General features: G+C 39.6%; 1 protein-coding gene across 1 annotated transcript; it reads right to left on the bottom strand.

Annotated features, from left to right (window-relative positions):
* Positions 1-215: 215 nt before the first annotated feature.
* Positions 216-26,946, bottom strand: DHRS9 (dehydrogenase/reductase 9). Its single transcript, XM_007965274.3, has 5 exons — positions 26,682-26,946; positions 14,548-14,918; positions 13,106-13,364; positions 4,507-4,670; positions 216-839 (listed from the first exon to the last, which is right to left on the bottom strand). The coding sequence occupies exons 2-5, from the start codon at positions 14,858-14,860 to the stop codon at positions 616-618; spliced, it is 960 nt and encodes a 319-aa protein (XP_007963465.2). The 5' UTR covers positions 14,861-14,918; positions 26,682-26,946; the 3' UTR covers positions 216-615.
* Between the last annotated feature and the right edge of the window lie 263 nt (positions 26,947-27,209).

The raw sequence follows: 27,209 nt of genomic DNA, 5'->3' as shown, positions 1-27,209 counted from the left end.
TTTTTGCAGTCCTCTTATTCCTTTTCCTATCTTTTTCTTTCCTTCTATTTGCAGTTCTATCTCGTGTTTTACTGCTGCTCTTAGCTTATACCACTGTCACACAATGCTTGATCCCTCTTCCTTTTCCTGTCCTTTTCAAAGCTTATCAGAACTGAGCTTCAGTCCTTCAGAGTCATCCTCAGCAAGGAAACAGAACATGTCTATCCACTCATGAAAATGTTTGACTTATCTTTTAATATTTAGATAAGAGACGATACTTAACATTCACAAGTTATTCTAAATGCTGGGGACCATAAGCACAGGGTAGGCCACAGTGAAGATCATTTGGAATGACCAAGTCTTTCAATTTCCCTTACATCATACCAAGCAGGCAAAGCCTACATACAGGGCAGGACCTGCCTGTGTGATGTACCATTCCAGCCCTCCTTTTCAAAGAAAACTTGAGCAGGGACCCTAGGACACCACCAGCAATGATGGGACTCCCTTTTGTAATCCAAATAAGTAGGATCTAAATGAGTCCAGGTTGGAGCAGATAAAGAATGGGGTTGAAAAGGAGATGTGCTCTTGAAATCGGCCAATCTCATAGCCTGGAGCAGGCACCTGTGGTTAGCTGAGTCACACTGCCTTGGGATTAGCCAGCTCTGTTTTCCGTTTCAACAACAAAAAGTCTTGCAAAACTGCTGGCATGTGAGACAGAGGTATCCAGAAAATTTTGGCATCTTTTCCAACAGCATAATGAGTCTTAGGGAAGAGACTTGTTAGAGCGTGGTCCATGCACTCTACCACCGGAGAGAGGTCCATGTTTGCATAGGATTTATTGCCTTTCAGTTTGTCTAGACCTAAAAAGAGACAAAAGCACATTTACTCTTTGGAAGAAGGGGAAAGCAGAGTGGAAGTCTAGGGTGCAAAGGGGAGGATGGATACAAGGGGACTTTTTCTGAATTGTCCGTTATAATGGAGGCTCATTTTGAGGATTTACTATCTATTCCTCAGAAAAGGATACTACAGTGCTTTCTTTAGACCGGCGGCTCTCGAGATTGGGTGGGCAGCAGAATCTTCTAGAGAGCTCAGTAAAACTCAGGTTTCTGGGTTCCACCTCCAGAGTTTCTGACTGAGGTATGAGGTGGGGCCCAAGAATGTGCATTTCTAACAAATTTCAAGATGATGCTGATGCTGCTGGTCCAGGGATCAAACTTTGAGAGCCAGTGCTTTAGAGCAATGAGCAAATGATACTTCATAAAGCCCATGAAGCCCCTAAGCCTAGAAAGTTGTATGTTTGATTTCTAATTTGTTTTAGGGGATTATGTATCTAGAGAAAATGTGGGTTGCACATGTGCTTGTGCATGTATGTGCATGCATGTATGGATGTGAGTGCACACTTGTATACCACAGGCTTCTATAATCTGTAAATAAAGAGAGAATCATCCCAAATGTACCGACTCAGAAAGCTACAAGGATCCCAGTTCTCATGCAAATGAAATGTTTGAATAATGAATGAAGGTACCTTTACAGAGGCAGGTTTTTTACAAGGGATTAGTGGTGGTTTAGAACCCTAGTCTTTTGAATACATAGTATTGGGAAAGCAGTATATCTACATGCAGAAGAATGAATCTGGATCTTATACCATATAAAAAAAATCAACTCAAAATGGATTGAAGACTTAAACAGAAGACCTGAAATTATAAAACTGCTAAAAGAGGCCTGGCATGGTGGCTCACACCTGTAATTACAGCAGTTTTGGAGGCTGAGGTGGGAAGATCACTTGATCCCAGGGAATTCACGACTATCCTGGGAACCATAGTGAGACCTCTCTCTATTGAAAACAAACAAACAAAAACTACTAGAAGAAAACATAAAGGAAATACTTCTTGACATTGGTCTGGCCAATGATTTCTTTGGATATGACCCCAAAAGCACAAAAGTAAACAAACGCAAAACTAGAAAAGTGGGATTATATCCAACTAAAAAACTTCTGCACAGCAAAGGAAACAGTTAAAAGAGTGAAGAGACAACATATAGAATGGGAAAAAATATTTGCAAACTTTATATCTTATACACAGTTAATATTCAAAATATATAAGAAACTCAAATAACTCAACAGCAAGAAAAGAAATAATCTGATTAAAAAATGGAAAGAGAATCTGAATAGACTTTTCTCAAAAGAAGATACAAATGGTCAACAGGTATATGAAAAAAAATGTTTGTCATCACTAACCATCACGGAAATGCAAATTAAAACCACATGAGATATCACCTCACATTTGTTAGAATGGCTATTATCAAAAGACAAAAGATAACAAGAATTGACAAGGGCAGGGAGAAAAAAGAACTCTTGTATACTGTTGGTGAGAATGTAAATTAGTACAGCCATTATGGAAAATGGCACAGAGATTTCCCTCTCAAATTCAAAGTAGAGCTATCATACGATTCTCATATACTTTTAAAACATACCTGAGTTGTGTCTTCTCAAGGGAAAGTCTATGAAGTTAGATCTTTCTTTCAACTTCAGGTCCCACTGGCCACAAGTTGTTCAAAGAACCTAACAAGTCTTAGTGGCTATTTTAAACTCCTACTATCCCAGCTCAGGAAATTAAGAAAAGATGACCTTAAATTTGTGGTCACTTTAGGACTGTGCCTTTGGCTCATCTCCAAGTCCTGACTTGAAAACTCTAATAAGGACAACCAGTCCGAAACTGAGCTCAACGGCTTTTGGTATTTCTGAGACAGAACACAAGAACCAGGAACCAAGCCAAAAATAATTGGAGATGGAAGTCAGTGATATATTTAAAGGTATTTAAAAAGTATCGGTGTCAATATCAAACAGAGAAAGCTCTTTTAAATGAGGGGTTTTGTTTATGAAGTATTAAGTTCAGTCTTAGATGGAACCTACATAGAACCTTCAGAGTCAGGAACTGCAAAGTAGAGCATTTGATGGCAGTGGTTCTAAACCTATAGTGACATGTCAGCACTAAGGTGTTTTAAGACCAGACATTTCAGTTGATATATAGATAATGTGTGTACCTCTGTGTGCATGTGTGCGTGTGTGTGTGTGTGTGTGTGTGTGTGTGTGTGGTGTCTGGGGTAGTGGTGGTTGGAGGAGTCAGTCATTTTAAAAACCTCTCCAGGGGGGTCTGACTTGGCTTTTGGTTCTGCCTTGAAAACTGCTGACCATAAACCTTGCCACAGTTGACTGCCTTACCAAGTCCACTGATCAAGAGGCATGGGCACAGTTTGGAGGAATAGAACTACACATCTACACATAGTTAGGTAGAACCCTGCTCAACTCAAAGCAGGAGCTCAGTAAGTATTTGAGGAATATCAAGTAAACTTTAACTGACCCAGGAAGTTTGTGGTGGAAGGGAAGGCCTGATAACAGGAGTGTGACCAAAGTCCTTAATGCCTTGTTCATATTATAGTGCTATGGCCAAGCATAAATGGCAGGGTCAGGCTGCCTGGGTCCAAATCTAGCTCTTCCACTTACTTGTGGTAAAATTTTGGTAAGTTACTTCTCTATGCCTCTATTTCTATAAAATGAAGATGATAATAGAGTTTTTGGGGGGATTTTAAATGAATGTCCATGTAAAGCACTTAGAATGGTGACAAGTACATAGTAAATATTTACTATTTGTTAGCCATCATTATGCCATCTTTATTATTATTTTCCCATCACTGACTCAATCTCTGACTTATTCTTCCATCTCTGACTCAATCTCTTGACCAGGAAGGCTCCTGGTGTCTTCCATCTCCTCCTCCATGTGTTCCTGCTCCAGACAGTTTACACCCAAGTAATTATTTCCTGTCCTTTGGGTCTCATTCAAACCTGACCTGCCCCATTAGGGTTTCTTAACCAGCAATGCTCTTTTCCTGGTCTGAATTCCCTGGGGAATTAGAAACCACACCATCTAGCACCATTTCTGGGCTGTTAGATTACACCTGAGAAGTAAAGGATCAATTTTATTGTGTGCTACATTGTTTCATTGTTTTACATTCTCACTTGGTTACTTCTTGTTGTCAACTAGATTGTAAACTAGTTAAAGGTCAGAGGCTGAACCTTCTGTATCTTTTGTAACCACCATAAATCCTTAAACAATGCCAAGTGTACAGCTGGTCCTTGACGAAAAGAGGAAGTATGGCAAAGGCGAAGACCATGGGCTGGAGTCATCTGCCTGGGCTCAGGTCCAGGCATGACTAGGAGGTGTTGTGTAATCTCGGGCAGGACATTTCACTTTCCCAAGCCTCTGCTCATTACTCTAATAGTTTTTGAGGAGTAAATGATATAATTCATAAGACACTTAGCAGATAGCTTGGCAGTTTGTAAGTGCTCAGTAAATGTTTATAAACAGAAGCAAGAGATGACACTGAAATTAATAGGTGATCCCTGATCCATGGTTAAGATCCTTATTGGGGTATTACTCAGAACCTTGTTATTTCATCAGTGTTTGAATCTCCTTCATGCTGTTCAGGACAAAGAATTCCAGAGGACAGTGGCACCACCCAGAAACTCACTTTTTTCAATGTAACCTTCTCCATATTGTTGTTTGATGTCTGGAGACAGCTGCTCCCAAATGGCGAGTTTTTTTTCAGTTACCTTTACTGGATCTGCCAAGTTTGTTTTGAACAATCCTGGTTCAATACATGAGACGTGCACACCAAAAGCTTTCATGTCCCGTCTGTGAAAAGAACCCATTGAAGATATTTAATTCAGGTTTGTTTAGAAAATATTTGCTATTTGAGTGACTATTTTCTCATGAATCTTTTCATGGAATCACAGATTTGGGTACATTTGAAAGAAATACCTCATTCTCTCTCCTTTTCATTTTACAAGTGAGGAAACTGAGGTTTAGAGTGGTGAAGTGAGGACTAGTTAACAGCAGGATAGGAAAGGGATCTGGGTGGACACCACCCACAGTCCACTGTTGTTCTTCCTAGAGTGTTCTTCACGCTCTCATCATTGACTTAGTGGACATTCAGGTTATGAACAGGTTTCTTATCAGTACTTATGGTGAAATGAACTAATGATAACCTGGACGGACAAGTTCACCTCCATTCTAGCAACATAAAGGAGATTGCAGCACAAATGAAGATGTGCTGAAGGACATGGTACAATAATCCCTGATGTGACTTAACCTGCTCCCTATTCTGTTGAGCATGCTTTTTTCTTTTTCTTTTTTCTTTTTTTTCTTTTTTATCATGCTGCAGCAGAAAACCAAAAGCCTACTCATTCCCTAGGCATCTAGGTTTTACAGGAATCATGGTGCCCCTTTCTTTAAAGCAAACCAATATACAGATGCTCCTCGACTTCAGATGAGGTCACATCCTCATAAACTCATTGTAAGTTGAAAATATCCTATGTCAAAAAATGCATTTAATATACCTAACCTGCCAAACATCATGGCTTAGCCTAGCCTACGTTAAACATCCTCAGAACACTGACATTGGCCCACAGTGGGGGGAAATCATCTGGCCACACAGTGCCCTGCAGGATAGCAGTTCTTTACCCTATGATTGCAATGGCTGACTGGGAGCTGAGGTTCACTGCACTGCACAGCATTGCAAGAGAGTACTGTACATATTGTTGCTGGTAGAAGATCAAATTTCCAAATTCTAAGAAAAGTTTATAATGCATGCATCTAAACGAAAGTTGAAAAGTCATGTTTAACATTTAAGTCAGGACCACCTGTATGGCAAACCAGTATATGAATAATCATTTCCTAAATTTGATTTATATTCCTACCAGGAATATATAATATAAGGAAGTATTTATTCATTTTATAGAACTCTTCACCATAAGATTTTTAAAAACTCTATTAGTGAATTTAAAATGTAATTTATTTTTTCTTAGGTTCTGCCTTTTAGCAATGTTACTATTGTAAAGTTTGAAATATATTTTCCTAAAAATGCTAGTTAGCTTGACCTTGAGACATTCCGAAAAGTATGTGACTTGTACTAAAATTAAAAAAGATGATTTCCCAACTTACTTTTGTTTTATTTTATTTTTTTGAGACAGAGTCTCGCTCTGTCACCCAGGCTGGAGTGCAGTGGCGCGATCTCGGCTCACTGCAAGCTCCGCCTCCCGGGTTCAGGCCATTCTCCTGCCTCAGCCTCCGGAGTAGCTGGGACTACAGGCACCCGCCACCGCGCCCGGCTAATTTTCTGCATTTTTAGTAGAGACGGGGTTTCACCGTGGTCTAGATCTCCTGACCTTGTGATCCGCCCGCCTCGGCCTCCCAAAGTGCTGGGATCACAGGCGTGAGCCACCGCGCCCGGCCCCCAACTTACTTTTGTTGTATTCATCTGTTGCCTGATTTCCTCTAGATCGTGGAAGCAGCAGTGCCAAGAGGCTATTTGGGAAGACTTTTCTCCCCACCCACTCATAAAAATAACATACTAGGGACAAGTGGCTTTAAGCCCTCCAACTAAACTTACCAGGTAAGTAAAAATCATGTTAAATCAGTATGCATACTGGGAAAATACAGCTTTAAGTAGCCCCAACCCTCTCTGAGATGGACTGCTGCCCCTAAACCTCCTATATATAGAAATTGTGGAGCTGACACTGGATTGTGGAGTACCTACGTAACACCATTTAAAATACTAGTTTCATGATTCATTTAAGAAAAATACTCTTTATTGATTACTTTTAAGCATGGCATAGCTGCATGGCAAAGTTCACAAACCCTTCAGCTGAAATCTTTTTTTAAAAGTGAGTAAATCTCTAAGTACATATACTAAAATTTTATTATGATACTGCTGGTTGTACAGTGGAACCAAAGGTCAACCAAAGAGACCAATGGAGGTTCTTTATGACCTTGCTACTCAAAGTGTGATCCCTGAACCATGGGCAGCACCTGGAGCTTGTTAGAAATGCATGGTCTCAGGCCCCTCTCCAGATCACTTTATCAAAATCTGCATTTTAAAAAGATCCCCAGGTGATTCAAATGCACATTAGTTTTTTGGAAGAATTGTTCCAATATTTTTGTGTTTATTTCCTAGGGGAATCAAACTTGGCCACCTGATCAAATGGTAAAATGAAGTTGCTCTATCTTTATTAATTTCAGTGGAATAATTTTAACCTTTTATTAGTAAACTAAACCTAGGTCCATGGTATAGATAATAAACTCTAGCATATGCCTTCAACAAATAATAGTCAAATAAATAAACGGGTGAATCGAAGGAAAAACTATATCTAACTTTGTCTTCTCACTTTTTTATTGAGGCACCACTCAGCTGAATATCTTCCACTTGCTTCTCTAGTTCTTTCCTCCGCCCTCTGTCTGCACCATATTCTGGGAGTCTTACCTGCACTAAGTATCCTCTGGCTTCTGTTGAGTTCAGTCTATTGAAACTGCCAGTGGGAGATCAGGAAAGAGGTGAGGGGGTCAGGTTAGTTATCCTCCTGTGGTGTCAACACTGGTTATTTTTATCCCTTAACTGAAGACACCAGCCTCTGTGTCTCCAGGTTCTGGAAACTGCCCTGTCTCCTTGTCCCTTCAGTCCTTTGAAGAGAAATACCCCTGCTGTCATTAGCCCATAGATTCTATCCTTTGAGATTTCAGTAGATACCTCACACGTTTATAAGTCCTTTAAGCATACTCTGCCTTTTACCGAGTTTTAATGTGCCACCATTTCCTGCCAGAATCTTGACTGAAAGAACCACTTGTACTTTAGGGGATTTGAACTGATGGTGATAAGTTCTGATTCCAGGTAAGATGGATTAAGCACACTTCCCTCAGTCTCTCCCACGGAATGAAGCTATAAAGCTTGGACAGCATGCATGGAGCTATTTAAGAACTAACGGTTTTCTACCGAAGGTTAAAATAGGATGGTACTGTTGTGTCTGCAACTGACAGTAAACCAATGAGAAGCCTATTCTGATCGAGCCTCTCTATATGATTCCCTAACTATTTGACAAACTGACCAGTTGAATATAAATTCGCTGCCACTCTAAGCATCATGTATTAAGGCAAAAAGTGAAAAGGAGTTAAACTTGGGTTCGAATCTCAGGTCTACCACTTACCAGCTGGATGACCTTGCACAAATGAATTAACCTCTGTTAGTTTTAGTGGCATCATCTATACACTGGGAATAACTTATAGTACTAAATAGGGTAGAGGTGGAGCAGGATGGCCAAATAGAAGCCTTCACTGATCATCCTCCCCACAGAAACACCAAATTAAACAACCTTCACGCAAAAAACCTTCAGAAAACCAAAAATCAGATGAGTGATCACAGTCCCTAACTTTAGCTTCATATCACTGAAAGAGGCTCTGAAGAGGGTAGGAAAGACAGTCTTGAATGGTTGATGCTACTCCTCCTCCATAGACCAGCAGCAACTGTGAGGCATGGAGACAGAATCTGAGTACTTGAGGTGGGGGGAGAGCACAGTGATTGTGGGATTTGCATTGGAACTCAGTGCTGTCCTGTCACAGTGGAAAGCAATACCGGGCAGAACTCAGCCAGCACCCATAGAGGGAGCATTCAGACCAGCCCTAGCCAGAGGAGGACTTTCCCATTTCCGTAGTTAGAACCTGAGGGCCAGCAAGCCTCAACAGTGTGGGCTCATGTGCTCTGGGGTTCTAAATAAACTTGAAAGGCAGTCCAGGTCACAAGGATTGCAATTCCTGAACAAGTCCTGGTGCTGTGCTGAGCTCAGAGACAGTAGACTTGGGGGGCAAGCAACCTAGTAAGATGCCAGCTTGGGCAGCCAAGAGGGTGCTTGTGCCACCCCTCCCCCAGCCCCAGACAGCACAGTCCACAGCTCTGGGAGAGACTCGTTCCCTCTGTTTGAGGAGAGGTAAGGGGAGAATAAAGAGGACTTTGTCTTGTGACTTGGATACCAGCTTAGCCACAGTAGGATAGGGAACCAGGTAGAGTCCTGAGGCCCCTATTCCAGGCCCTACCTCCTGGACAACATTTCTAGACTTGTCCTGAGCCACAAGGAAACCCTCCGCCTTGAAGGGAAGAAACTAGTCCTAGCAAAATTCGTTACCTGCTGACTAAAGAGCCCTTGGGCCCTGAAAAATCAGGAGCAATAAATACCCAAGGTACTCACCATGGGCCTTGGGTGAGACTCAGAGACATGCTGGCCTCAGGTGTGACCTAGGACATTCCCAGCTGTGATGGCTACAGAGGGAGACTCCTTGTGCTTCAGAAAAGGAGAGGGAAGAGTAAAGGAGACGTTGTCTTGCAGCTTAGGTGCCAGCTTGGTTTGACCGCAATGTGGTAGAGCACCAAGTGGGTACTTAGCGTCTCCAATTCCAGGCCTTGGGTCTTAGATGGCATTTCTCAACCTATCCTGGGCCAGAGGGGAGCCCAGTGCCCTGAAATGAGAGTCTCAAGCCTAACAACATTCACCACAAGCTGATTGAAGAGCTCTTGGGCTTTGAGTAAACATTGGTCATAGCCAGGCAGTACTTGCTGCAGGCCTGAGATGGTGGTAGCTATGGTGAGAGATTCCTCTGCTTGTGAAAAGGGGAGGGAAAAGTGGGAAGGACTTTGTATTGTGGTTTGGATGCTGGCTCAACCACAGTAGAATAGAGTATGAGATAGATTCCTAAGGTTTCTGACTCCAGTCCCTGGCTTCCAGATGGCATCTCTGGACACCCCACCCAGGGGTAGGGAGACCTTGCCACCCTGAATGGAAGGACATAAGTCTTATTGGCTGGCTTCACCACCTGCTAATTGTAGAGCCTCAGGGCTTTGAATAAACACAGGCAGTAGCCAGGCAATTTTACAGAAGGCCTTGGGTCTGACTCAGTGCAGTCCCAATGATAGTGGTCAGGAGTGCTTGTGTCACTCTTCCACCAGCTCTAGGCAGCTCAGTATATAGAGAGAAGCTCCACTTGTTTGGGAGAAAGTAAGGGAAGAGAACAAGAGTTTCTTCCTGGTAAACCAGATAATTCTTCTGGATCTTATCCAAGACCATCAAGGTGATACCTCTGTGAGCCTATAAGAGGCACAGTCTTACTGGGCTTGGGGTGCCCCCTAATGAAGATATGGCTGCAGGAACCAAAAAGTTAGATCACAACACCCAAGTCCCTTCAAATACCTGGGAAGACTTCCCCAGAAGGATGGGTACAAACAAGCCCAGACTGTGAAGACTGCAATAAATACCTAACTTTTCAATGCACAGACATTAAAAAAAAAAAAAAAAAAAAAAAATCCACAAGCATCAAGACCATGGAGAAAAACACGACCTCACCAAATGAACTAAATAAGACGCAAGAGACCAATCCTGGAGAGACAGAGACATGAGACCTTTCAGACAGAGAATCCAAAATAGCTCTTTTGAGGAAACTCAGTGAAATTCAAGATAACACAAAGAAGGAATTCAGAATCCTATCAGATAAATTTGACAAAGAGACTGAAATAATTAAAAAGAATCAAGCAGGAATCCCGGAGTTGAAAAATGCAATTCACATAATCAAGAATGTGTCAGTCTTTTACCAGCAGAATTGATCAAGCAAAATAAAAAAATTAGTAAACTTGAAGACAGGCTATTTGAAAACACACAGTCAGAGGAGACAAAAGAAAAAGAAATAAAAAAGAATGAAGCATAACTACAGAATCTAAGAAATAGCCTCAAAAGGGCAAATCTAAGACTTATTGGCTTTATAGACGAGGTAGAGAGAGAGAGAGATGGGGTAGAAAGTTTATTCAACAGAGAACTTTCCAAACCTAGAGGAAGACATCAATATTCAAGTATAAGAAAGTTATAGAACACTAAGCAGATTTAACCCAAAGAAGACTACCTCAAGGCATTTATTAATCAAGTTCCCAAAGGTCAATTATAAAGAAAGGATCTTAAAAGCAGCAAGATTTGTTTGGAGATTCCTCAAAAACAAATAACATACAATGGAGCTCCAACCCAATTTGGAAAGGAAGAAGTCAAATTATCCTTGTTTGCAGGTGATATGATCTTATATTTGGAAAAACCTAAAGACTCCACACACATAAAAACTATTAGAACAAATAAATTCAGTACAGTTGCAGGATACAAAATCAACATACAAAAATCAGTAGCCAACAGCAAACAATCCAAAAAAGATTTCTGTTGCCAACAGCAAACAATTTCTATATGCCAACAGCAAACAATCCAAAAAAGAAATCACGGAAGTAATTCCATTTACAATAGCTAAAAATAAAATGCCTAGGAGTTAACTTAAAGAAATGAGAGATCTCTGCAATAAAAACTATAGAGGACACAAAAAATGGAAAGATATACCATGTTCATGGATTGGAAGAATCAGTATTATTAAAATGTGTATAATACCTAAAGCAGTCTTCAGATTCAATGCAATTCTTATCAAAATACCAATGACATTCTTTACAGAAATAGAAAAAACAATCCTAAAATTTATATAGAAACATAAAAGACCCAGAGTAGCCAAAGCCACCCTGGACCAAAACAACAAAACTGGAGGAATTACATTACATGACTTCAAATTTTCTATAAAGCTATAGCAAATAAAACAGCATGGTACTGGCATACAAATGGACACATACACCAATGGAACAGGACAGAGAACCCAGAAACAAATCCATACGTCTACAGTGAATTAGTTTTTGACAAAGATGTCAAGAACATATATTGGGGAAAGGACCGTCTTTTCAATAAATGGTGCTGGGAAAACTGGATGTCCACATGCAGAAGAATGAAACTACACCCTTATCTCTTACCACATACAAAAATCATATCAAAATGGATTAAAGACTTAAATCTAAGACCTCAGACTATGAAACTACTACAAGAAAACATTGGAGAAACTCTCCAGGACAATTAGCTGGGCAAAGACTTCTTGAGCAATATGCCACAAGCACAGGTAACTAAGGCAAAAATGGACAAATGGGATCACATCAATTTGAAAAGCTTCTGCACAGCAAAGGAAACAATCAAAAAAGTGAAAAGACAACCCATAGAATGGGAGAAAATATTTGAAAGCTACCCTTCTGACAAGGAATTAAAAATCGGAATACATAAGGAACTCAAACAACTCTATGGGGAAAAGTCTAATAATCCAACTTAAAATGGGCAAAAGATCTGAGTAGATATTTCTGAAAAGACATACAAGTGGAAAATAGGTATATGAAAGGTGCTCAACATCCTTGATCGTCAGAAAAATGCACACCAAAAGTACAATGAAATATTATCTTACCCCAATTAAAATGGCATATATACAAAAGACAGGTAATAACAAATGCTGGTGATGACGTGAGAAAAGGGAATCCTCATAACACTGTTGGTGGGAATGTAAATTAGTAAAACCACTATGGAAAACAGTTTGGAGGTTCCTCAAAAAACTAAAAATTGAGCTACTATATGATCCAGCAATACCACTGTTGGGTATATACCCAAAAGAAAGGAAATAAATATATCAAAGAGATATCCACACTACCATGTTTGTTGTAGCACTGTTCACAACAGCCAAAATTTGGAAGCAACCTAAATGTCCATCAACAGAAAAATGAATAAGGAAAACGTAGTACATATATACAATGGAGTACTACTATTGAGCCATAAAAAAGGAGATCCTGTCATTTGCAACAACGTGGATGGAACCGGAGGTCATTATGTTAAGTAAAGTAAGCCAGGCACAGAAAAACAAAGTTCACATGTTCTCACTTATTTGTGAGAGCTAAAAATTAAAACAAACTATAGAGACAGAAAATAGAGAACTAGTTACTAGAGGCTTGAGAGGGTAGTGGGGGTGAGGGGGAATGATTAAGGGGTACAGAAATATAGAAATATAGCTATATAGAATGAATAAGATCTAGTATTTGATAGCGCAACAGGGTGACTACAGTCAACAATTTATCATAGTTTTTTAAATAACTAAAAGAGTATAATTGGATTGTTTGTAACACAAAGAAAGGATAAATGCTTGAGGTGATGGATACTCCACTTACCTTGATGTGATTACTATGCATTGTATGCTTGTATCAAAATATCTCATATAACCATAAATATATATACCTACTGTATACCCACAAAAATTAGAGATAAATATGGTAGGCTTTTTGAAAGGTACTAAATAGGATGTCTTGTACATAAGCATTCAGTAAATGTTTGCAGCTATTGTTTCCTAATAAGTCAATTAATTTGATTTACCTTAAGCTGTCATTGAAACCTTCCACTGCATATTTGGATGGAGTATAGCCCCCTCCAACGATTGCAAGGCGACCTCCAACACTGGAGACATTAATAACTCTCCCTTGAGCTTTCTTGACCAAGGGAAGCATATTTAGTGTCACACTGATGAGTCCAAACAGATTCACTTCAATGGGTTCTCTGTAGTCCTCTAGTGTCAGCCAGTCAGTGGGAGCCAGCACACCGGGAATACCAGCATTATTGATCAGACCCCAGAGACCTAGAACAGAGAGGGAAGAAAAGAGGTGTGGTAAGATAGTACTTATTTGCCACCTTTGATGAACATACAGCCTCTGCTTTGCACAATGGTGCCATTTCCTCCTTGAAGTTATTTTCCTACTCTGAAATACTTTGCAGTTTTGGGAAGTGATAGCAGAGAGGGTGGGAGGCTAAATTGAAGTAGTTGAAGTTCTCACTGTTACTCTGTTTCTGGTTCTGAATGTCAAATACTGAAACTCTGTGAGTGAGTCTTTCTGCTTTTTAATCTAAGATGTGGAGTAAATTGATCTATTTTTCCTCCCTTGCTAGATGGTAAGGCCAGAGAATATTTATATAATGTTCTGTATGGACAAAGAGTGATATCAATCTATTTCACATTTATTTTTGGTTAAGAATTGAGACATTCACTTGGCTTGTTTAAAATGGGAAACATTTAGTATTGTTAAAGGCGTTGGAATTCAAGTGTTAAAAACTGAAGCCTTATCAAATCGTTCTTTTGAGCTTCAGAGTCTCAGCTATATGATCAAGATGTACTAGAAAAAAAATCACAAACATTTGTTTTTTCTTTGTGAATCCCAACATCTTAATCCTTGAGAATGTTTCACTCTTCATTCAAAGCCAATAAAATTTCTTCTAGTTCAGAATGCAGTCACCACAGCACAATCTATTGCAGAATGAACATCCAATGGCTCACTACTCTACCTTAACTATGTAAGACACTCACACTCAAATTCTTAGGCCATTTTCAACCTTGCCCATTGAAAATATGTGAGCTCTAGAATCATTTTGTAGTGAGAAGTGGGTCCCAGGTATTCAGATGGCAATTTAGGAATTGCCCCCATATTCTCCTGTACATTTTAATCTAAATTCATTTGCTGTATATGGGACAGGGGGGAATAGCGCTTCACAGGAGAAGATCTTGGAAAGTCAATCTTTTCATCTCAGCCCCAAATTCACCCACTGAGACTTAGGCCCAAGGGTCTTCTGGGCTGTGTTTCTCATGCACACAGACAGCCTGTGCTTGGAACTACTCAGAAGCTATCCTAAGATTAGAGAAGTATACAGCCGGTATTTAGGAGACATTTTCTCGAAAGGCCATTTAAAACTTGAGCACATTTTATTTAGCTTAGTTACTTCCCTGTCCCCTATCCCTGTCCCATCCTCCCCACTTTCATGTCCCTCACCTTTTTCCCCAACTTGGTTCTTCACCCACTGGGCAGTCCTCTTGACATTCTCTGGGTCAGTCACATCCAGAAGTACAGTACGAAGTCTCTCTGAGGTTTCTGACTTTAAAGCGGTTGATCCTGATTCAGTCAGACAGGCAGCGATTACATGAAATCCCTTTTTATCAAAAGTTCTGGCTGCCAAGTTTCCAAAGCCCGAGTCACATCCAGTGATAAAAATGTACTTATCAGTGATGTCTGCAATCTTTAGTTTTCCTTTACGAGTCCACAGAAAACCACAGAGGATTAGGAAGCCTAGCACCCAAAAGAGCATTTTCCCCCTGTGTGTGATAGGTACACTCCTTTCTTGTATAATAAAAGAAGATGGTGTCCTGAGTGTTCAAAGTGAAAAAGAAAATTCAAATTAGAACCACCAAGGCATTGTAACCCAGGACTGATGATATTTTAATGCATTTGTGTGGATAAACAGAAAAAGAAACAACAACTCTTACTTGGTTGGTTGTTGGGAAGATGGCCATTTAAATGATAAATTGCTCCTCTAAAATAATACAAAAACTAACCCAGTAGTATTCAGAGAAATTAAATGGAAGAGAGGGAGGTGGGAGCCATGGCAAAATCGACACAAGCCATTGAGTTGACATGGCCAGCTGGAGCTGTGTGGAGTGATGGTATTAATCTCCGGAGTGAACTCGTCCATCAGGAAGACAGATTCTCACAGTAAAATCTTACCTCTTGCTAGTTCATGAAATTCTACTGCAGAATGGGCTTAAAATCTATTAGAAACAATAATTCAATTTTAATTGTTCTGTCAGACTCCCAATTATGTTCAAACTGTTGGAAGAAGAAGAGCATTTTGGTGTTGCCACTAAGAAGATATTCCCAACTTGGCTTCCATTTTCTTATTTTAAATGGGTTAATGTCAATCTTCAACCCAACTCTGAGATCATTACACCCCAGTGCAGAGGAGTATTAAAGTGGGAGGCAGCAAGTGAGTTCACCAAGAAAGAGCAAGATAAATGGGAAGCAATTGAGAGAGAAATGCTGGCCAATGCACCATGTTCCAAACCAGACTCCCACATCCCCAAATTCTGTCTTCTGTGAACACTAGCCTCCTGTGAGAAAAAAATCACATGGACAGAGGATAAAGTAAAGCAAATGCATGCTGTAAAGCTGAAGCTTTGACCATACGTGCAGCAGAACTACTTGGAAAATTAGTTTTGTCAGGGCTAGAGGTAGCCTAGGGCCTAAAATCAGGCAGGTAAAGGGCTTTCTTTCCCTTTCCTCAGAAGCCTGCATCTGCGTTTCCCCTCCGTATATATCACTCTTACCATGGGGTATTGGTGCCAGGGAAAAGCAAGCCATCCAGAAAGAGGAAGTGAACAAGAACCTGAGGGTTATGCCTGGGTACCAAGGCTGTATGGCCGGCTGCCTCAGGTCTGAGTACCATGAGCCCAGCCCTCCGCACTCATAGCCATGGGGCAGCCCAAGAGAATGAGATCATCAGCTCCCTCCCCACAGAGGAGCAGATCTGTATTGGCTCTCCTAGCCTGTGGAAGGGAGAGGGGCTAAAGAGAGCACCACATGTGGGAAAAACCTTATTTTCTTCCTCTGTGACCCAAAAAGCTTCCTCCAGTGTCCACACAATATCTTTGCCCTCAATCTTGACCCACCTTAGACTCAAGAGGGGCTTTAAATGCCTCACAGAGGACAATCGGTAGGCCCTGAGTTGAAGTTCAGAACTTGCGGATGCTTTTGGAATCATGGCTGTTCCTGGACACTGAGTTCAAAAAGGAACTGAGAGGCCAAGCGAGTTTATAGACTTTGAACTTTATTTTATTTTTCTTTCTTTCTTTTCCTTCCTTCCTTCCTTCCTTCCTTCCTTCCTTCCTTCCTTCCTTCCTTCCTTCCTTCCTTCCTTCCTTCCTTTCCTTTCCTTTCTTTCTTTTCTTTCTTTCTTTCTTTCTTTCTTTCTTTCTTTCTTTCTTTCTTTCTTTCTTTCTTTCTTTCTTTCTTTCTTTCTTTCTTTCTTTCTTTCTTTCTTTCTTTCTTTCTTTCTCTCTTTTTCTTTCTGTCTTTCTTTCTTTCTTTTCTTCTTTCCCTCCCTCCCTCTCTCCCTCCCTCCCTCCCTCCCTCCCTCCCTCCCTCCCTCCCTTCCTTCCTTCCTTCCTTCCTTCCTTCCTTCCTTCCTTCCTTCCTTCCTTCCTTCCTTCCTTCCTTCGTTCTTTCCTTTTCCTTCTTTCCTTCTTTCCTCCCTCCGCTCCCCTCCCCTCCCCTCCTCCCCTTTTTTCATGGTTTTTTTTTTTTTTTTTTTTTTTCTTTCTTATTTCACTCTTGTCACCCAGGCTGGAGTACAGTGGCACAATCTCAGCTCACTGCAACCTCTGCCTCCCTGGTTCAAGCGATTTTCCTGCCTCAATCTCCCGAGTAGCTGAGATTACAAGCATCCACTGCCATGCCTGGCTAATTTTTATATTTTTAGTAGGGGCGGGGTTTCTCCACGTTGGCCAGGCTTGTCTCGAACTCCTGACCTCAGGTGATCCGCCTGCCTCGGCCTCCCAAAGTGCTGGGATTACAGGTGTAAGCCACCGTGCCCAGCCTGGACTTTATTTTCTTAATATTATTTCCTGATTTTTCCTTTGAATCCTTTTCAAAAATCATATACTTTTTTCTGCTTATAAAAGTAATTTATCCTCGAGAAAAAACATAGAGAAAAAGAAGATAGTAATGATTATAACACTTAATTCAATATTTTAGTGCATTTTCCCCATTTTTTTCTGTATATGTAAAGTTTTCTTTCTATATCAAGAAATATAAACATGCACACAGAATTTTAAACACCACACACACACACACACACTTTATTTTTACTGCTGTTTGAGAAACAGACTATTTCAGATTTTTAAAAAAATCAATGTAATGTCTTCTTCACTTCTCAAGAAAATTTTGGGCTCTGCTTTTATCTTTCTTCCCCCAGAAGATCTATAGCTAAAGAAAAAAAAAGGAGATAAAAGAATTATCATTTCAGCTGGGCCTTGTGGCTCACACCTGTAATCCCAGCACTTTGGGAGGTAGAGGCGGGCAGATCCCGAGGTCTGGAGTTTGAGACCAGTCTGGTCAACATAGTGAAACCCCATCTCTACCAAAAATACAAAAAATTAGCCAGGTGTGGTGGTGGGTGCCTGTAATCCCAGCTACTCGGGAGGCTAAGGCTAGAGAATCAGGCAGGAGAATCGTGAACCCAGGAGGTAGAGGTTGCAGTAAGCCAAGATTGCGCCATTGCACAAAAAAAAAAAAAAAAAAAAAAAAAAAAAAGACTTGTCAATTGATAAAAATTAAGTCAGAGGAGTATTAAAATATGTTAAGTTTGGAGAACCTACTTGATTCTTGTGGTATAACTACGACTATTTCTAAAGTAGTAGATTACCATGGCTTAATAATTTGGTATAGTTTTTCCAACTCTTTTCTGTGTAGGAGTTATAATTTGTTGCAAATCAATGTCCACGTAGCAGGATTTCCCCTTCTCAAATATATTACAAATGTGTAGTTATGGGAAGGGAAGTGGTATAACTAACTCTTGCAAAATTACATAGTTAAACCTTTTAAGGAAATTTTATATTTATAGATTCAACTAGTATAGTGTTTTGCTCAAATCGCTTCAGTAAATAATCACCGAATGGCTAAATGTTTAATACATCTTCTGAATGGATTCTGTAGCTTTCATTGCAATCTAAACTCCCAGGGGAATTATTTGAAGAAGACAATATTTGTGGGGTTTTATGTTCTCTGGAGCAGGGGGTTGGAAGTTTTTGTGTTGTCATTTTTACCAGGGGTATGCATGAGGGAGTCACAGTAAAAGAATGTCATACATTAGTAAGGCACTCTACGCTGTGCTTTCACACACAGGTCTCGTTTTGTTCTCTCAACAGCGTTTTGAGTTAGAGAGGGCATATTATTTGCCTCAGAAACCGGCTCAAAGCAACAAAGCGATTTGCCAAGGTCACTGGGACTGGAGTGCTGTGCCCTTCCACTGTAGGAGACAGATGAGGGGCTCTGGGGACTGGAGCACTCCACTCTGGGGTGGGCTGAGAAGTGTCCAGGCTGACAAACTGAGCTGATAAAGTCAACACCTCACACCTTGCCCATGCTTGCTGAGAGGAAGGGATAAAAGTCCACCGGCCAAAAGCAACATCTGACGTCTGAAATAGTGGTGGCTACAGGGTCATCTCCCCTTATAGCCTCCTCTGTTATAGCATAATAACTGACACAAGGTCCCAGAGGGGAAAGTAGATGAGGGAATGGGAGAAGGGAAACCACAAGGAGGGTATGTTCTGTTCCTGTGCATGAAACTGGGTTACCAGCCCCAAAGGGATTGAATTCAGTTGGATAGATGATTTGGGCATCTGTGAAAGCTTCTCAGGCAAAGAGGTGCCATTAGAGCTCTGAGAGAGTCTGTGGATAGAATTCAGGGGTTTCTCCATTTGGATGGGAAAATGATCCCATCTTTTTTTTTTTTTTTTTCTGAACTGTAACTGAAGTTTAGCACAATCTTCAATTGTGAAAGAAACAACAAGCCACAGTAGTATTTTATTGTCTGTGATTTTGTTACCTATAGAAATAACAAATATTTTCATGTTACATTGCATTTGTTGGAGTTATCTCAAAATATGATTAATGCTGATTACTACTTCAAAATTGTGGTGGTTATTGTTCCTGCCACCATGTTAATAGAATAAGCTTGTAAATATTTGGGTGTATTTCAATACCGTAGGTTTCTTTTGTAATACTATGTATTTCACTTCAAGTGTTAAAAAAGTATTCTCACTTCTGAGGTAGCTGTAGTAGTGACAGTCATGTCAATCTAAATTTCCTAGGACATACTCCAAAAACTATGTACAATTCAAAGAGAAGAACAAATAGAATAACATAAAATCCATGCCTCCACCAGAACTAGAAAACAGACAACCCTAATATTTCCAATTATTTGATTGAGAAAATAAGCACAGCTGACATCTGAACAACATGGGTTGTTTGGATCCCATATTGGATCCAGACTGCCTGGATCCACGTATGTGCTTATTTTCTTCAGCCTCTGCTACCCCTGAAACAACAAGACCAACCTCTCTTCTTTTTTCCTCTTCATCCTACTCAACATGAAGACGGTAAGGATGAAGACCATTATGATGATCCACTTCCACTTTAAAAATAGTAAGTATATTTTATCTTCCTTATGCTTTTCTTAATAATATTTTCTTTTCTCTAGTTTACTATAAGAGTACAGTATATAATACATGTACAAAATATGTGTTAATTGACTATGTTTTTGGTAAGGCTTCTGGTCAACAGTAGACTGTGACTTAAGTTTTGAGGGAGTCAAAAGTTATACATGAATTTTCAGCTGAATGGGGCACTGGCGCCCCTAATCCCTGTGTTGTTTAAGGGTCAACTGTAACTAAGTTGTGGATGATGGAAGCCAGGCTTCACACTGTCAGAAAGAGGAGTAGCAAATATGAAAAGGGAGAGACTGGAATGAACCCTGTGGAGTGGGATTATAGTTGGAAGAATCAGCATGAACACCTGGTTTTAAATATGAGTAAATATAGAAATGGATAGGTAACTTTCTAGATCTACCTGATGAGCTAGAAATAATGACACTCCAATAGCAATGAACATACCAAGGGCTCAGATACCAATTTCTAAACATTGTGTTCATGTTCTTTGGAAAAGCTGACATCAGGGCTGAGCTTGGATGGGAATGTACAAAATAAGCCTGGAGCATCTTATGCTACAAGTAAGTAAGTGCTCAATGAATGCTGGAGATACATCACTAGTACATAGGTGTCAGCTGGAAGGGGCTCCCACTGGCAAAGTATGAGACAATTTGAACATCAAAGCCAATAGTGATAATGGATAATAACTCATTGAATAAGATATGAATTCATGAATCCATTCTGCAGTAAATCAATCAATAAATAAGGGTAAAGGGAGAAGTTTTCCTTAGAATTAATATGCCATCTAATAAGTGTCAGAGGAATGATGGAATTGGAATTAGAATATCACCATTTGGCAACTGACATAGCAACAATGGTTTCAGGCAGGAATGATCAATGGATGCCAAAACTAGTCGGTCAAATTCAGATGACAGGCAGTAATTATAGAATCTCAATCTCCTTGTCATGTGCTTTCAAATTAAAGAGAGAATAATGGTAATTTTATAGTGGAGAAATCTGATAGATACCACCTTAACCAAGTGATAAGGATTCACATCACTAGTTATGGAGCAAACCAGAGTCCCATGCCCTCTGATATGGCGCACAGGGAGGGACACAACAGCTCTTCTGTGGAGCATCCAAAGCTAATTATGCATGGGGAAACGTCTTCCAGTGCTACTAAATATATGGCTGTACTCTTCAAAAACATCAAAGTCATGACGGAAAAGAAAGACTGAGGACCATTTCAGATCGAAGGAGACCATCGAGATACAACAACCAAATGCAACATGTGATCCTGGATCAAAATTTTTTTTTCTTTTTTCGGAAAGAACATTATTAGGCCAGCAAGTGAAATTTGAATAAGATCTTAAAATTTGATAAATAGTATTGCATTAATATTAATTTCCCAGTTTTGATAATTATACTATGATGATGTAGAGCATGGCCTGCTTTTTAGGAAATACACACTGAAGTATTTAAAGTAAGGAGCATCATGTCTTCAACTTACTCTCAAACAGTTAAGAAAATAATAATGATATGTATATAAATAAACATATTAAAACCATACATGCACCTGTGTATATAAAGAGGAATGAGAAGGCAGATGTGGTAAAATGTTAATATTTGAGTAATCTGGGTTGTCCTAGCCTCTAAATTTTTCAATAATTCTGAAATTATTTCTGAATAAAAAAGTTAAAAATTTGGCAAAGGAGAGTAAATTTTTTTTTTTTTTTTCTGTGAAAAGGTTTTATTGGGCTGCTTTGGATGTCATGCACAAAATAAGTAAGAACCCCAGAATTTTGGAGTATAGTAACTTGTATACCACATTGTCTGTCATCTACGCTTTGGTAAGCTCACCTCTACAAGTACCAAAGAAGAACAAAAGCTCAAACCAAAGTAGTTGGATTCCCTCTTTAATTCTCATCCATTCTGCTTCCCTCTCAATCTGCACCTTCTCTATGCAAACCCATTTTTCCCCGGTGACAAGTAAAGAGGAACTTTTTTGCTGTTAAGAATGGACTCACATTAAAATGTGTTGTCCTCATTGGTACAGCTCTGGACTGAGGGTCATTCAGGCCTACAGTCTGAATCCTAGGGACTGTCAATGCTAACCTAGAGTTTTGCTAACACTCTCCTTACCCCAAGTATTATTGTCCAAAAATGCTGGTTCTTCTTCAGTCTCTAAGGTTCACATTCCTCTAGACCACTTGACTAAATCTACCACAAACACACACATATCTTTGACCTCTAGCAATATTTTAGCCAAGATGTCACCTCTGAGCAGTAACCTGGGTCAGAGCCATGGGAACGTGACCTATACACAAAGCTGATTGATAGGCAATTGGTTCATTGACCACTGAGAAATAAATGAGTAACAGCAACTAAAAGGCTAATAGGGCCACCTCAACCACACTATGCCAGCTGTGGTTACCTCTGCATGGCCCGTTGGTCCCAACAATTCAGAAACTCCAGGAACTGACCTAGTTGCTTGAGTTGTTTGCTTATCTGCTGTGTCTTCCAATTTATTGCACAACACATTGCTTAATAGCGTATAAATCTCTTGACTCGAGGCAGGAGGCAGTAGTTAGGAGCCCAGACCTCAGAAGCAAGCAGGCAGAGGTTCCATCCCAGTTTCACTATCGTCAGAGGGCCCTTGGACAAACTAACTTTTCTTAGCCTCCATTTTCCTACCTGTAAAATAGAAATACAACATCTGCCTTGGAGAGTACTGGGTGAAGTAAAATGACCTAATGTCTGCCATTACAGTAAGAACCTTGTTATCTTCATGGCAGGATGAATCGCTTTCACTTTATGAGGCAGTCTGCTCTAGGTATTGCTCATATTTAGGCATTGGTTCCTCTACCTGAGTACTTTTGATATTTTGGGCCAGGTAATTATTTGTTGTGGGGTTAGTCCTATGCATTGTAGCATGTTTAGTGGCATCCCTGGCCTCTACTCTCTAGTGAGCAGTAGCACCCCTCCCCAAGTTGTGACAACCAAAAATGTCTCCAGATAATGACAAATGTCCCCTGGGGACAAAATATCCCCCAGCTGAGAACCACTGTTCTAGAACTTCCTAGTTTTGGGAGTCCAGAACATCATAGCCCTAGAACTACTTTTCTGGAAACTTAGTCATTGGCTCCTTGGTAGTGTCACATTGATGAGTTTCTTTTTTTAATGGCCTCAGTGGAAAAGTTAGGTTACTTATAAAAATTACTCATATCCTGCTGCTGCAAGCATTAATTTCTCTCTATATAAATATTTTAAAATGTCTTTTTGTCATCAGGAGGATAGGAGGCTGATATAGTTTGGCTTTGTGTCTTCACCCAAATCTCTTTATCTAATCACCTCCCATCTGTTCCCTCCCTCAAGGTTTACCCCATGCTGTTGACCCCCAGCTCCTCTGGGGGTACCATTTGGTAGGTGGCCAACTGACACTACAGAATTCAAAATATCCTCCTAGCAAATCTATGGTTCTCAAGTTCCTGGTTGACCAAGTCAGGGAGGAATGATAATAATGCTATGGTTCATTGAGTGCCTAACATGTTGTAGGCCCTTTTCTAGGATCTATAAATATTTATCTTATTTACACCTTACAATAAAATTATCTCCACTGTATAGAGGAGGAAACACATCCAGAAACTCTGTTTAATTGACTCCAGCTACAGTTGTAGTGGCGATTTCAGGACTGATACCCAGACCATTCTGTTCTACCACTTCAGTCTGTATTCCCACTCAACTCTGGGCTATGCATACACCTCTCTACATTAGCAGTTCCTTGCATGATACTTGGCATTATGTTGATATTTAGTAAATGTTGTACAGCAAAAAAGGAAAAGAGGAAGGAAAGAAAGAAGTCTCCACTCTAGCTCCAGAGTTCTAGTGATAATTGGATTAATCTTTGAGACCTCTGAATCGCTGGAGCAAAAGGATAATAGAAATTATAATAATATATAATATTCACACTTCCAATTTCAATAACATTACAAAGTTTTGGGAAGTGTTTATGTAATATTTATCTCATGTAATTGTCAAGATATTTCTGGTGTAGAGTAGAGGTCATAACTATGGTCACTTGCCAGAGAGTGACCAGAACTAAAACTTCAATCTCTGAACTCTAAACTGTGTGAAAAGAGAAGGCAGAACTGCAAAGAGATGAACACATTATCAGTCGACAGCAGGCACAAGAACACTTTATCAAAAGTTCTCTACCATACCACAAAGATTCAAAAGAAACCAAGAAAGGAGAACTAGTTCTGTCTTTCATACCCCATGCTCAATGCTTTATAGTAACTGCCTGTCAGCAGCCAAAGGAAAATATTGCAACTTGAGTGCTCTCCTTGATCACTTCCGCTTTTCTTAACTTTTTCTTCCTGAGTTTCTTTTCCGAGTAAAAAAGTTAAAAATAGGATTAATTTCACTTCTCTTATTCACCTTCCTCTGTTCCTTAAAAATAAATGACACAGTTAAAAAATAAAAGAACAGAAAATATCTCAATATTATTGTAAAGTATACTTTTTGTAAGCAATGTAGAGTTCTTTCTAGATAGTTCCGCCCAGACCAGTTGATTTTTTTTCCGCATAACTTCATGAAGTGTTTCCTTTTAGAAAGCGATACTAAAGCTAGTCAACTACACTGTCAGGAGTTTGTAGAATCTTTATTTACTTCCAATGTGTTGCAATTGTGGCCCAAGTTGAATCAACAACTATGTTGTTTACCAAAATACATCAAATAGAAAGCGTTGAGCAATGATTTTCTAAAGTATTCTCTTTTTGGAGATCTCTTGCATGACTTTCTAAATACTGAAAGCCACTGAACATGCATGCCCCTTGTATATTTGAATATTGTAAACCTGGTTAACTTACACAACATTCCTTTTTCATTTTTTCTTTTTCACTGAAGTAAAAAAAAAAAAACACACACAAAAAAAAACCTGGTTTTTGTTTTGCTTTGTTTTTTAAAAAACTCAAGTGGCTTTTAGAGATTTCTTCCATACTTAAAAAAATGAACACTGGAACCTACTGACATAAACTAAAAAATTATATTTCTGTGAAAAATATGTTCAAATCGTCCACCCAGAAATCTGAAAAAACATTTTTTTAATAGAGCTAAGGGACCCTACGTTAAATGTACTTGCATTAAGCAACAAATGCGTTTTTGAGAGTCTGACTGAAATAATAATTATAATAATTATTATGCTGCTGATGATATAATTGAGTTGGTATTTACTGTCATGGGAGGGTAAGTTCCCTTACTCAATGGATGAAGAAGCTCCTCCTCTGGTTAGTTACAGTGCCCTTGATTCCTGCTTCCCTGAGGATGGTAGGTAATCCTTGGCAGTCAGACTGTGCTTTGGGTAGTGGGACAACGAGGCTTGGAGTTTTTGGGTACTTCCACTACTGGTTCACCCAGACAGCCTCCTCAGGACGTAGCTTCCCTCTCTCCTAGCAGAGGTGTACCAACTGCCTCATGTAGGGATTATCTGCTGGATTTACATTTTGCATTTTTAGTTCTAAGGATAAAAGCATCTCTGATTTTCTTTTGCCTTCCTTCAAAACTTTTAAATTATAATTCATCATCACATCCATAACTATTCATTAATTATCCCAAGTCCCTCCTAGATCTTATTATTTTGACCATGTTTCCTGACAGTATTAGCAGGTTAAGAATTATTGTTAAAGCTATGATTACTTTATTTATGGTCACTGTGTAAAAATTGCTAGCTGGGAAAGATTATATGTTGTGTACAATTATCATTTGTAGTCACAAGGCTTTAAGGAAAGCTTAGAGCATAGAACATCTGTGTAGATTCCAAAAGTGTGTTTAAAACTTCAGCACATTTCAGCCACCGTGATCTTTCAGCAGAAGGAAAGGTCTGAGTTTTTAAACACTGTCCCTTAAGACAGTGACATTTGTTATAAGAGTTTTAATACCAGTTCCCATTTCCTATCCTTGAAATGTATGAGTTAATGATTTTTTTGTGTGTACTTAAGCATTGAGATTTGTTCTAAAATCTGAGCACCCTCTTTGAATATTAAAAATAGAATAGAAATGTGGTCTAACATTTAACTTTCATTTGATGCAGCATGTAGCCAAGGACATTTTTAGAGCAGTTAATATATGCCGAGGGTACTGGGATAAATAGTACAGAAGTACAATCTGTGCCCTTGGTCTAATAGTGTAGCGGGACATTTCAGAGCCATTTGTACAACTCTAACTTGATTGTTTATTTTAAAATGTAATTATTGAAGTACACCTCCTAAACATCAAGTCATTGAGAAAGGAGCTGTATCATCACTTGAAAAACCAAACCATCGCATCATAAAATGGGGAGCAAATATCTGAAGCAGGCTTATTGCTGCCACCCCAGGATCCAGGGATCAAATATGAACTGTTGGGAATTTCCCTGCTTTTCATGACCTACAAGGCATTTTCTCCCTCAGTTTATGCAAACTCACATCTGATAATATTGATAAAGCAGACAGACAAACAGATCAGACCTGCAGTTGACAGTGAATCTGTTGCTTCAATAAGAAACTCATCTAAGATTCCGGTGCTTTTTGGAGACTTCCCCCTCCAGTTTCCAATTAATCATATATTCACAGAGAGTGTCAAGAAGGCCCAGAGAAAATAACAAAATATGAATTGAATTGGGACACCCTAGTGTCCCAGTGTCCATAAAGGACATTCAAAGAGAGTCCTGGAGGAGTTTGGCAAGATCCCAGGTCACACTGAGGTCACTTCTATGGTGATATGGACCCAGCTCCCATCACTGCATTCTAATGTGTTACATTAAAAGAAGTAGCGACAGTTGACCACAGCTTGAAAGACCACTGATTCATTCTGCAAGAGTGAGGAAAATCGAAGAAAGTTTAGATTGACGTGATAAATAAAAGAATAAATGACAAAACTGTCATCAGTTACCTTATTAAAGATGAAGTGGGACACAGAAACTGTTGGTGGACTTGCTCAGCTGACGGCAGCTTTCCTGCTGTGCACGGGGAAGGAAGAGTTGTGCCACCCTGGCCAGGCTGATCCTCTTGAGGTTGAGGTGCCTGGGTTTCTGTAGAGCTCTGAGTACTACATGTGTGAGGAATCCTCAGGTTCTCTCCTTGCTCTGTGAGTCACTCCCATTGTGACACAACGTGATGACTAAAGCTCTCTTGAATAGCTCATAAAAGCCAAGAAGCTGTAGGTCACGTTTCAAGAGGAATCAGCAGTATAAATTTAGCCACTTTTAGAAGAGACTTTAAAATAATCAATAATATTCATTTTATGATGAGTACAATCTCTTGATCAAATTCAGCAGCAGAAATAATGTAACAAAGAAATATTTTGTAAACTGCCAGGTGCATTGTTTTAATAATTTTCAAATTATGATTATTATTCAAAATCTCCATTTTTTTCCTTCCTGTTAGCATGCCTTTGCTTATTTAACACTCCTTCCCTCCT

This window comes from Chlorocebus sabaeus, chromosome 10, assembly GCF_047675955.1.
Source record: "Chlorocebus sabaeus isolate Y175 chromosome 10, mChlSab1.0.hap1, whole genome shotgun sequence".
Classification (NCBI taxonomy): Eukaryota; Metazoa; Chordata; class Mammalia; order Primates; family Cercopithecidae; genus Chlorocebus; species Chlorocebus sabaeus.
The sequence above is the reverse complement of the archived record's forward strand: the minus strand, read 5'-3'. Positions and strand labels throughout refer to the sequence as shown.